Raw genomic sequence first — 13,370 nt, 5'->3', positions numbered from 1 at the left:
CCGTGGGCCAAGAGTACGTATGAGCCGACCCTCTTCCCTGCCCGCCACTCCCTGAAGCTTCCCCAGAGGGCGTGTCTGGCTGTCCGGTCCGGCGAGCGGCCGAGACGCTGCGGCACCGTTTCCGTGCAACCCCGTAGCCCCGTTCGAAGTGACACACTTCGCTCAACTCGGCCCGGGGGCGGAGGCGCGGACCGGCCCCGCGGCTCTGCTGCGGCCGCGCCCCGGCTCCCCCAGCCAGCCCGCTGTCGTCCGCAGAGGCGCTGACGGCGTTTACCGCCGAAGGACTGGGCGAGCTCCGGAGTGGATCTGGAGTCGCGGAGTTGGGCGGGGGCGGGAAGGAGCGGCAAGAAGAGAAACTATAGAGAAAACTCGGCTTCCCTCCGAAGCCCGCCCCAGAAAGGCCAGGTCGGCCCCGCCGGCGCCTCCTCTCCTTTCGCCTGCGGGGTGGAGAGGTGGGGGTCGAGGAGGCGGCCTGGGCGGGAGCCGCGCCGGGGGGCCGCGGGAGGGCAGGCGCCGTCGCAGCCGGGGTGGCGGGGCCCGCGCGGAGGGCGTGGGGGCGGGGGCCGCGGCCGCTCCTGCAGTTGCCGAGCGTCGCCAACAGGTTGCACCGTTCCCCGCGCCGCCGCGCGGCCCCGCGGGCGGGGAGCGGCCGGGGGTGGAGTGGGAGCGCGCGCGCGCTGTGTGTGTGTGTGTGTGTGTGCGCGCCGTGGCGCCGCCTCCGCCCGCCCCCCTCGGTCCCGCTCGCTCGCCGCGGCCGGGCGGCCCTTTCGCGTGTCCGCGCTGCCTCCCCTCCTCCTCCTCCTCCATTTTGCGAGCTCGAGTCTGTGACGGGAGCCCGAGTCACCGCCCGCCCGTCGGGGACGGATTCTAGTGGGTGGAAAGAGACGCCGCAGCCGGATCGGCGGAGCGCCGGCACGGAGGACGCGCGCCCGAGAGCCCCGGCCCGCGAAGACGTGCGCGGGGCGGGGGTCTGGCTTGTCAGCCGGGAAATGGGAGACTTTCTCAAATAGGGGCTCTCCCCTCCCCCTCATGGAGAAGGGGGCGGCTGTTTACTTCCTTTTTTTTAGAGAAAAAAATCTCTCCCTCCTGCTCCTCCTGCTTTCACACGCTAAGTTGTTTATCTCGGCTGCGGTGGGAGCCGCGGACGGTGGCGGGTGAGCGGCGCAGCCGGCAGAGGTAAGGGGAGGGCCGGGGGCTGGGGCCCGCGTGGGCGCTTGCTCCCCGAGGTGCGGGCCGGGGCCTAGAGGCTGGCTTGGGGGCGCCGCGGTAGCTCGCAAACTTTTATTAGCCTCGGGGAGTGGGGGTGGGGGCTGGCGAGGGCCGGGTGGCGGTGACGAAAGGGCAGCGCGCGGGTGACAGGGCTGGCCTCTTCCTCTCCCTGGGCCGCCGTCCCCCGGGGCCGAGGGGGAGGAACCCGAGCTCCCTGCGAGTGGAGCTTCGTCGAGCCGCCCCAGGTTTCCAGGCTCTCGCTCTCGTTCCCTGGCAAGGAATCCTGGCTCTTTTTTTTTCCTTCCCTAGTCCCTTTTCTTTTCCCTCCCAGGGGGGCCTCCCTGACACCCATTTTTCTGGTGAACGTTGAGTGGCGTCTGAATTCTCCTCGCCTGAATCTTTCCACTCCACCCTAGTGCGCCCGAGCGCGAGCAGGGTTTGTGTCGAGGCTCCAGTGCGTCTTCTTTCTGGCGGGCACGCAGTGTGTGTGTGTGTGTGTGTGCGTGTGTGTGCGTGTGTGTGCGCGCGCGCACACACACACACACACACACGCAGGGGGCTGACTGTCTGCGACTTGGAGACTTCGGCCGGGGCTGGCGTTATCTGGTGGAAGTGGGCGTGTCGGAGAAAGAACTCAACAGGTCTGGACACATTTCTCTCTTAACCTCGCACTTTTTCCCCCTCTCCCCTCCCTCGGCCCCGGGTTTGTTCTCTAGCGCTTGACATCACTTCGCGCCTGAAGGTTTGAAGTAGCCCCTTTTAGAAAAAAGACCCTCCCTAACCATTATAGTTTTGTGGTGCAATTTTTGACAAGCGCTAGTCTGACGTTTTGAGATTGCAGACTTGACAGTTGCAGCCAGGTAATGCCGCTTAAGACCCCTTGGCATGGTTCGTTAACGCCGATTACTGTGACAGGGTTATTTGCAACTTAAACGGGGAGATAAAGTCGTTTGTATCTTTTCGTTTTATGAAGTTTTGTTTTGGTTTCGAGTTTGAAGGCAGCTGTCAAAGCGGCTTGGAAATTCATTAGGCTCCATGTCATACCTTTTGTTTAGAGATCGTTATCAGATAAATACAGCAGAGGTGCGGGGAGAAAAGCAGTTTAAACCCTTGAGGTTTGTAGAGGCAGGTACCCACCACTGTCTACCTTCATCACATTCCACTTTTAGAGAGGACCAGTGAAGTTTGAGCATCTCAAAATCTCCGTACAGGAAAAGTTTTCTTTCTTTGAACGAGATTTAACTATAATGTCGCAAATAATGCTTATCAAAGACTCTGCCTGCCTCTTAAAACATCTTGATTGTCAATAACCTGTCAACCTAACGCTCTTGAAAGAAGGCTCGGAATTAGAATAGGTGAAGCTTTAGAATGCGGAGCAAATTGTTCTGAGCATTTTACTTCGATTTATATAAATGTGATTTTACAGGTCTGGGGTGTTTTTTTTTTCTTTGTTTTTTCAATACTTAGATATTCAGAAAGGAAAACATTTAATTTCGAGATGATAATAGTATTTCATACTGAGGTCTTAAGCAGTTTAAAAACGTTTCATCTAGATTCTGTTGTGTTGTAAGGGTTTGAGAGAGCTATAGTTCTTGTACAGTATTTAAATAAGATAAAATTGTAGTGTGAAGCTACTACACATTCTATTCTCCTTTTTTAAATCTAAATTTTGATTAGCCAGTGCCTTTCATTTCCTACATCCAGAATTTGAAGGCAGGCACTATTAGGCACATTCAGTAGGAAGTACGGGTTAAAATAAGAGCCTTTTCCTACTCTGTTGGAGAATGAGCAGACCATCATTGTTTATTTTTCAAATAAAATACATGGTTCACCAGTAGGTTGTACTAAAACGTGTGGATGTGTGACCAGCCAGTAGGAGGGGAATTGGGGAGTAATTAGAAACAGAATTCTAGCAGAGTTTATCAAATTTTACGTTTATTGGTTCTCAGAAAAGCCGATAACCTTGATTAGTTGAAAAGAAATGATCATACTTCTTTTTAAAATTAAATACTTTGACATCAGCTGGAACTTTAGAATAATCAGATGTCATGAATTATAATGTCTCTGATTAACAAAGTTACCAGTTTGTGAGTGGCAGGATGAATACCCAGGCTTAGTTTGATACAATTTTGTTCAGAGCTGTGCAAATGGACTGCATTGTACTTTTAAATGTGATGCACTGAATGGGAGCAGGAGCCTCTGCTTTTGTATTCTGGAAAACAAAATCTATCTACTCTTTTGCTGACAAGAAATTAGATCCGGTGTTAACTAAAAGGTTCATTTAACAGGCTCTTACTAATCGGATCACAGAGATAATGTGATTTTGTAGCTTATTATGTCCCCTTCTTTCTTGTAGCTGATACTCACTGATGGACCCCAAGGAGTCATTAAGCACCCCCAGTAGAGAAGAAATCCCCAGCAGTGTGCTTGGTCGAGAGAGGGGAAATGTGATGGACTTCTATAAAACCCTAAGGGGAGGAGCTACTGTGAAGGTTTCTGCATCTTCCCCCTCACTGGCTGCTGCTTCTCAGTCAGACTCCAAGCAGCAAAGACTTCTGGTTGATTTTCCAAAAGGCTCAGGAAGCAATGCGCAGCAGCCAGATCTGTCCAAGGCAGTTTCACTGTCAATGGGACTGTACATGGGAGAGACAGAGACAAAAGTGATGGGAAATGACCTGGGATTCCCACAGCAGGGCCAAATCAGCCTTTCCTCTGGGGAAACAGACTTTCGGCTTCTGGAAGAAAGCATCGCAAACCTCAGTAGGTCAACCAGTGTTCCAGAAAAGCCCAAGAATTCTGCATCCGCTGCTGTCTCTGCTACCCCCACAGAGAAGGAGTTTCCAAAAACTCACTCTGATGTGTCTTCAGAACAGCAGAATTTGAAAGGCCAGAAGGGCAGTAACGGGGGTAGTATGAAGTTGCATACCACAGACCAAAGCACCTTTGACATTTGGAGGAAAAAGCTCCAGGATTTGGAGTTTTCTTCTGGGTCCCCAAGTAAAGAGACAAGTGCGAGTCCTTGGAGCTCAGACCTCTTGTTAGATGAAAACTGTTTGCTTTCTCCTTTGGCAGGAGAGGATGATCCATTCCTTCTGGAAGGAAGCTCGAATGAGGACTGTAAGCCTCTTCTTTTACCGGACGCTAAGCCTAAAATTAAAGATAATGGAGATTTGATCTTACCAAGTCCTAACAGTGTGCCACTGCCCCAAGTGAAAACAGAAAAAGAAGATTTTATCGAACTCTGCACCCCTGGGGTAATTAAGCAGGAGAAACTGGGCCCAGTTTATTGTCAGGCCAGCTTTTCTGGGGCCAACATAATTGGCAATAAAATGTCTGCCATTTCTGTTCATGGTGTGAGTACCTCTGGGGGACAGATGTACCACTACGACATGAACACAGCATCCCTTTCTCAACAGCAGGATCAGAAACCTATTTTTAATGTCATTCCACCAATTCCTGTTGGTTCAGAAAATTGGAATAGATGCCAGGGGTCTGGAGATGACAGCTTGACTTCCTTGGGGACTTTGAACTTCTCTGGTCGATCTGTTTTTTCTAACGGCTATTCAAGGTAAGATTAACGCTTTCTGTTTCTTGAAAATGGTATGTTTAAGATCCATTGATAGATTTAAACATTTATTTGAATGTATTCGACCGCAAGTCAAGTGCTTTTTCACGTGAAAAAGTTTAAGTGGTCTTTTGAAAGTAGGCTTGGTAGACAAACTACGTGATCTATCCGCACAAAACCCTTTCAAGTTTTGTGTTTGCTTTTTCTGAAATAGTGGTATTTGGTATCCCATTGGGCAGTGATTGGAAATTTTATGTAGAAACTTAAAATAATATTGCTCATTAACAGATAACTTTAGTAAAAGTGATGTAAATTCAGAGGGGGATAATGTGTGGAAACATATTTATTGTGCATATTTTTAAGTTGTCCTAAAATATGCTCTTACATTACAATGAAAAACACCTTTAATACTTACATCATCAAACCTTGCGCTGTATTTGTATATCTGTGGAGTGTTAAGTCTGTGGAAAATTAGAAGTACTAACAATGAACCCTTTTCTTCAAACTGTGAACCTTCCTGTTGAAGAAACTGAGTTCTGAGATTACTAAAGCAATGCAGTGAACAGTTTACCTGACCCGAGTATTAGATGTGGGACAGAGTTCCTGACCCAGGGCAGATAAGTTATGTCTGCTGATTGGTTTCTTTAAGAAAGAAATTGGTGCTGAGTTTACTTTCAAATGTTCCTGCAAGTTCTCACGTATATAACTAATGGCCAACATTGTTAAGCTTCAGTCTCAGCTATGTTTAATTTGTTTCTATCTTCTTTATTCTCCATCATTTATAAGTATACTGACATTTCTGTTTGACTCAAAAAGGTCTGTAAAAATGTAATTACCAAGAAAAAGTTCTCAATGTAAGTGAATCTGTTGGTAGGAGTTAAATGCTCTGTCCTGTACACCCATTGCCAATTCAGATAAATATGTATCACATTTTAGGTGTGAAGGAAAAAATAAAAATTAATTGTAGAGACACAAGATTGATTAATCAGTGAGACTCTTTGAGCCGGGAGGAGGGCATAGTAGACACCATGATTTCTTTCTACGTAAGTACTTCAAGTTCTAAAATGTTAACGGTAGTCACTTCCCACTAACTAGTCATTGAAATTTTTGTTTAAAACTTTTAAGAATACTTTCTCTATTAATGATATACCCTAATCCTGAGGTGACTCTTTTCTTTCCTCTTAAAGTAGGAAGCTTTGCTCGTTGGGGAAAAATTTTAGACTTAGATTTAGGCTATATTCTATTCCTTTTAAAAGGCCTAGACGTTTCTTATAAAAGAAAAAAAAATCCTTGGTTCTTGTGTGTTTTAATGTAAACTACCTACTAATCTGTTACTTAAATAATAATTACCTTTTACTTAGAACATTTCAACTTTTTATTGCTGTCATTCTGAACTGAAGGTTTAAAATGTTTTCAGTAAGAAGATTTGAGATGTTAACTACATTAGCCTGTTGTGCTTCAATCTTAAAAGACATGCTGTGATTTAAATTTTTCAATCTCAGTGTTTTTGGTAATGGAATTCATGATTGTGCTTATTTGTTTTAAAAGAATAAGTACATTTGATTTGACTAAGGTATTTGTAGGAAACTGCTACTTTGATTTATTAAACATTTAATTGTACAAAGAAGAATAATATATCTTAGGAATCGCTTGGTCATAATTAATGCTTTTTGTTCTGATACTCAGCATGGTATTATTTTCATTTTCCTTACTGTAAAAAAGTCGTGGAACAAGAACTTCTCATTTTCTATTCACAGTTAACTTTCATTAAGCCCTATAAAATCTAGGATCTGGAGAATAAGTCTTAAATGAATATAGTTATTCTTAAATCATTAAAGATAGTTTTAATACTTTTTCTAGTCGTTGATAACATTTAGGGTATGTCAGCCTCAACAACCATAGGATGGTAGGCAAAACGATGATGTGGCTCTTTCAAGATTCTTTAATATTTAGTGAAATGATTATTTTATGCTGATGTGTAGTTTGGAATTATAATCAGTAGTTTGTGTCCCGTGAAAAGATGTAATATCTTTACAGGATAGTTTGAGAAGATTTGAAAATTTTGTGCTTAGTGGCATTATCTTAACATTGGAAAATGTGATTACCCAGAACAAAGCTTCTTCCAAGTAAATTGAAACAGTGTTTCTTTTTACCATCATTGAATTAGCCTATTGTTTTCAAACAGTAACCCTGATATAACTAAAATTGGTTGCTTTCTCTTGTCTATATGTTACATGGTTATAGCCAAACTTTATGACCAGTGACCTTGAGTAATCAGCAGATAATTCAACACGTTAAGACCACAACCGTGTTAAATAGTATCTGTATCTGACTTTAGATACAGAAATATTAAATCTACTAATAACTTTACTTGCATTCTGTTTAAATTCTTTTAAAGCATAAATTGTAATTTGACTTTTTAAGATGTCACCTAAAATTGCTTTTTCTTAAAACACTTAAAAACGCTTTTCACTCTCTTTTGTGAGGGAAGGCAATTCCTTCTGATGTATCAGCATAGTACAACATCCAGTTATTACATTGTTGTAAAATTATGAATATCACAATGGGCCATAGTAGACTATTTGAAGATTTAAGTTAATTGATAGTAAAATGAGAGGAACCTTATTCATAAAATGCAGTAGCCGTTCTACCTTAATATACTTTTTAAATACTGAAATTCAAAAAATTTAGCATAAACTTGTAACATTGATGAAGGCACATTTCTGCATAATTTGCTTTTCAACGTTGTTTCACTTGAGTATTAATGGTGCAACTGCTGAAAGGAGGCATAGATGTAAATGGTTTCGGGTGGAATTAAGAGCTTTTATTGGAGCTGTGTTGAAACATTAGTATGAAACAGTTGATCGTTTTCTGAAGGGTATGGCTGTTGAACAGAAAGAATGATGCAAGGTGAATTTGTAACCTAAATCATAGGTGGAGTTTAAGGCTCTGTTGATTGGCATTTTATGAAGCTGTGAAAATTTATGTAGGTTTTAACATCTCATTATTATTTGCATCTGTGCCTCACTTATTAACATAATGGGAATGAAGACCTATAGACAAACACAGGATGAATGAAGCAAATTGTGTCCCCTTTACATTTTTCTTATTAACATTGTGTTGATTGTTTTCTCAGAGAGAGAGGAGGCCTGAGGAAGAGATTTTTACTGATTCTTTCCTTTTTTAATGGACACTTTATTTGTACCTTTTTTCTCTCCTTCCAAAGGTTCTAGCAGTGAGTGTTACAGTCAGTCTTTTTAAGCTTAATATTTCTGATATTCACTCATAAAATGATTTCTGAATGTTAAAGGAGGCTAGCTTTTGGCTATTTGTCTTCCTTTTTTAAAACCCTGTACTTTGTTATGGCTTTATTGTTAGTAAAAGAAAAAAAACAAGATAAACACATTGTGTATTCAGGTGTGTTAGTTTAGTTTGAAATCACTACAGTACAGAGATGTGTAATTAACATGTGGTCAGATTTTATTGAAATTACTTCTTGTGATGTTTCTTTGGCTATTCAATTATATTTTTATAGTTGATAAAAATAATTTGTATTACAATGCTGTTTTGGCTTTATCTATTGATGTTACAGATATTTTAATCTGGCTACTTTCACTATTATATAGACTGTTTATAAATTTTTTTTATAAACTATAAGAGACTTATTCTGAAACATACCTTGCATATATATGGGTTTATCTATTGATGTTACAGATATTTTAGTTAATCTGGCTACTTTTACTATTATATAGACTGTTTATAAGTTTTTTTTACAAACTATAAGAGACTTATTCTGAAACATACCTTGCATATATATAGGTTAAATGTATATTGTAACAGCAGTAAAATTCATATGTGTATAGAGATCACATTAGTGGCTTTTTGAGATTTTAGTGAAGGAGAGGTTGGATCAAAAGTGTTTAGTATGAGTGACTAACATAAAAGAATATCTGTATTATTTGGTTGGTTATATAAGTTTTAATCCACTCTGGGCTGCAGGTGATTTGAAATAGCCTAGTTGTTAGGAATGCTTAATTTATATTGGGCTTAAAATTGCCTGGGGCATATTTCTTAAAGCATATTTTTTCTTACTTTTAACATCATACCTAATTGTAGTGAGCAAAAAGTTTTCATTATGTACTACTGTTTATGTGAGCAAATTAAATACACAAAATTGGTTTGTGCCTGATAGCATATACCCTTCTGAGGACATTCTGATAATTGTGTAATGCAATATTTATAGGTGTTTGCCAAATTAATGGGCATTTGCTTCCATATTTCCAAGTCATGAAAAATGTGTATTGGTAAATTGTGTTGCAAAAGAATTTTCAAGAAATATTTTGTTGAATTTAGCTATAACTGAAAAAAAATCAATTACTTATTGATCTTTATAGAAGAACTCCTTATTTCTATGATTTCAGAGAGTCAGTTGCCCTCATTTTCTTCTGGCTTGTTCTACTTACGTTTTGTATTTTTCAAGTAAATAAAATATCCTTATGGAGAACTTCCATTTAGGGGGAAGAAAAAGATCTGTTAAGTGTTCCTCTCTCTCTGAACTGTACATGATCATTTTTATGCTAAACTGGATTAGAGTGTGAGTTTTAATGGTAAATTTTTGTATTGATTTTTACCCAGAAAGGTGTATTTTAGAAAATATAGTAGTTCAAAATTAGTTGGAGAGAGTGGTTTCAACCCTCAAACACCAGATTTTGATAGATTGCCTTTTTATTCCTGACTACCACTGTCACATATATCCCTTGAATACAGGTTTCCAGTGGAGTTTGTGGATTACAGGTGTTGAAGGAAGGGATGTCAGAGGGCAAAGCAGTAGAGATGTGAAAAGGTGGAAGATAAGTTTAGAAACATCAAGAACATTCCAAAAACCAACAGTTTGGATCAGCTGCCATGAATTCAGAGGACTGAAAAAAGAGAAATTTGGGGCTGTGTTTGCACATCAACTCTTGGCACATAAAGCGGTGCATTAACCAGAATTACAGTTTAGTTGCTTTTATTTGACGTAAAAATCTAAAGCTAATTGTGGCAATATAGCCCTGATGTTTATAGGTATTCTTGTTGTCTTTTGCTATCCTTTATTACAAAAAAAAAAAATGATGGAATGGAAATTTTAGTTCCTTTTAGATTATTTCAGCTAAGACCAAGTTTGTATTTTTCCCATTTTTATTTAGACTGCTATTTACTCAAAAAAGTCTAATTACTGGCATGTAGCTGAAACAGTGATGATACAGTATGTTGGCAGAAGCACTTTATATTTCCTAGTGCACTTTGACATACACTGTCAGCTGACCGTGTCATACGCTCCAGGAATAGAACCCTCTTCTGTGGTAGTAACGTATTTCCATGGATTGTGTATTTTTCTACTGAAAAGTAAGGAAATGGATTCTTATTTAATCTTACCTGTGTGTGTGCATGCTCAGCCATGTCCCACTCTTTGCAGCCTTATGGACTATATCCTGCCAGGCTACTCTGTTCATGGGATTCTTCAGGCAAGAATACTGGAATTGGTTGCGCTATTTCCTCCTCCAGGGGAGCCTCCCAACCCAGGGACTGAACCTGAGTGTCCTTTGTCTCCTGCATTGCAGGGATAGTTTTTACCGCTTGAACCATTGAGGAAGCCCATAATAAACTATGGAATTCTCCAGTTGCTAGATGGTCATTTAAACTATTTATATTGCAGTATAGTCCTTAAAGCCAATTATTTTGAATAGAAGTGTGTTATCACCTAATTTTATCTCTGGCCCGGCTTAAATATTAATGACTTATCTGAATAGAGCTGCATGCTTAAATATACTTTTTCAGAGTAACATATTCATTTTGAGTGCTTTAAAATTTTTTTCTTTTGAGCAAGTTTCAACAAGATTAATAATGTCTATAATACAACAAATTTAGTGAAAATGTCTCTTATTTTAGAATGTTTTTCATTTGCACTGTAGAGCTCCAAATACATATATTTCAGGGGAGAAAGGTTTAATAATATGATTAGCTGTAAATATTTAGCACATTATCTTACATTGAATTTTTATTTTTTAAACTTAAGTTCAACTTAAGTATGTAGTATTTAAAACATACAGTTTGTGGCAATAAATGTTAATTTTTCTTTTTATAATAAAATTAACCTTTATTCTGGTTGATTTCATAATTGTCCTTAATATTTAGCTGTGGCTATTATGAAAGTATATTTGATAGCCAATTTTTTAAAGCTGTTGTGAAATGACATTTAATTTAGTACACGATTTATTATTTCATGCTGGTTGGGGCAATGTGTGACTTATGACCTTATGATTGTCACGTTGAACATTAAAGCTCTCCCGGTTTGCTGTGGACACTTTTTTAGTTTATTATTGTTTTAATGTTTTCTGTTTTTGTTTTGTAATTATTGAAGATAAGGGTTTTCTTAATTTTAAGATGACATAAACTGCAAATTTAGTGGATTAAAAAAAAAAACTTCAAATCCCTTCCAAACAATTTCGTTACTTAATAGTAGAAGTAGTAGAAAGAAGTAGACTAGAAATTAGGAAACCTGCATACTAATGCTGAGCTGAACTGATCTGTGACCTTGAATAATCAGGTGTTTTAGAGTAAAAATATTTTCTTTACAATTATACATGAATTATTTTCAAAATGTGTGTACTTCTGTCTCTAAAATCCTACAATCCTCTTAACTTATTATTTTAGTGAATGAGGCACCTGGGGAAGGGAATGAAAAACTAAAATTGATTCTTTGTACACTGTCAGGTATAAGACAAGAATGAAACCAGGTTCAGTATTTTTACAAAATAGTAATTTAAAATAATGTCGTTGGTGGTACATAGAAAATAATCTGTAAACACTGCTTTTGGTAGAGCCTAAGAGTTGGGGCTCAAGTTCTCAAAGCTTGCTTTCTGTGTCAGGTACAATGATTTTAGATTAGAAGTTAAAGGGACTTGAGAGCTCATTTACAGCCCACACTTATTTTTTCAGAAGAGGAAATGAGACCTATAGAAAGTGTTTAGAGAAACAGCACAGGATTAGTTAGTGGTATTACCAGAAACGATTTAGCAACTAAACAATAGCAACAATTACACAAGTATACCTAATTCTCAGTAGTCTAAGCTCCCCCGCAGGCCTCTCTTAACATCTGGTCTCTAGAGATCTGAAACAAAATACAGATCAGTCAGATATTTTGTAAAAGTTATGATGAAGTTAACTACTTCAGATTTTTTTTAATGTATATTGTCCATATTCTGTCCTGTATATTTTGAACTTTTTTTTCCTAATAATTTTTTTTCTGTAATTTTCTGTCACCAGTGTGCTCAAAATTTCGTATGCATTCATCTTATTTAAACCCCTTAACAACCCTATGAAGGTTTTTAATTCTAGTTTCTGAAGTTACTGACTCTGTCAATAACTTTGTAGTATAGAAGACAGCTGTTATTTACCTTAATTTTACAGGTGGGGAAATTTGAGACATTTATAGAGAAAGAGAAAATAATAGGAATATTAATTGTGATCTGAAGGGGAAATATTTAATATTGTTAGAAATACCTCCTGAAGTGAAGTGAAAGTCTCTGTGTCGTGTCCGACTCTTCGCGACTCCATGGAGTATACAGTCCATTGAATTCTCTGGGCCAGAATACTGGAGTGGGTAGCCTTTCCCTTCTCCAGGGGATCTTCCCCACCCAGGGACTGAACCCAGGCCTCCTGCATTGCATGTGGATTCTCTACCAGCTGAGGCACCAGGGAATTCCAAGAAAAGTGGAGTGGGTAGCCTATCCTTTCTCCAGGGTTCTTCCTGACCCGGGAATCAAACTGGGGTCTCCTGCATTGTAGGTGGATTCTTTACCAACTGATACTTTTTATTTGTCATAAGTGAATTTTTAAACAATATATAAAGGAGAAATGGGATCAAGCCACTTATCTCTCTTTCGTGTATTTGTGTAGTCACTTTCTGCTCTCTGTCACAGTTTCAGCTTCTGTAAAATAGTGAGAACACTCAGCACTCTTGCTTGAGGGATTTGTCCATGGTTGTTTACTTTGAAAATTAAAAAGTACTATAAAAATTCAGTGTGGAATTCTTAAAGCTCTGCCAAGTCTCCTGAGCTCAAACCAACATGACCCTCACTGGCTTAAGTACACTGGGACATCTGTGCCTGTGTAGATGTTTCCTATTTATGAAGCATTAAGACATTTTCAGTGCCATCATGTATAATTCCTGAAGGGTCATGGATCCCAGTTTTATAAAGACTAAATATATTTAAAGCTTTCAAGGGCCAAATCACTTTTTACTGCTTTTTTTTTTCAGTTTGGGTTTTTTGTTAGCTTTTCAGTGTGATATAAATTTAATAGCCATGTTAATAACTTCAACCACATTGTTGTCCTTTTAAATAAATGCTAGAATATCCCTCTTTCTGTTTGATTGTCTGGTATTCTAAAATCAAGTATGCAAAGATTGTCATTAAGAAACTTTAATCTGAAAAGCTGTGTGCAAAAGAACTTCTGACTATAATGAATACCAAAATGTATCCTAAGGGCATAAATCTGGGAGAATTATATAGTTGACTTGACTTTATTTACTAACATTTTTATTTTTGATAAAGTG

The 13,370-nt window shown here is 39.7% G+C and overlaps 1 protein-coding gene across 1 annotated transcript in view; it reads left to right on the top strand.

Annotated features, from left to right (window-relative positions):
* The first annotated feature begins 1,046 nt into the window (after positions 1–1,046).
* NR3C1 (nuclear receptor subfamily 3 group C member 1) overlaps positions 1,047–13,370 on the top strand; it is a 113,673-nt gene continuing 101,349 nt past the window's right edge. Inside the window, exons 1-2 of the mRNA XM_068981179.1 lie at positions 1,047–1,176; positions 3,566–4,777. Coding sequence (XP_068837280.1) covers positions 3,579–4,777 — 1,199 coding nt within the window. The 5' untranslated portion in view covers positions 1,047–1,176; positions 3,566–3,578. The remainder of the gene's footprint in view (positions 1,177–3,565; positions 4,778–13,370) is intronic.

This window comes from Capricornis sumatraensis, chromosome 9 (assembly GCF_032405125.1).
Source record: "Capricornis sumatraensis isolate serow.1 chromosome 9, serow.2, whole genome shotgun sequence".
Taxonomy (NCBI): domain Eukaryota; kingdom Metazoa; phylum Chordata; class Mammalia; order Artiodactyla; family Bovidae; genus Capricornis; species Capricornis sumatraensis.
Note: the sequence above shows the minus strand (reverse complement) of the source record. Positions and strands in the feature narration are given on the sequence as shown.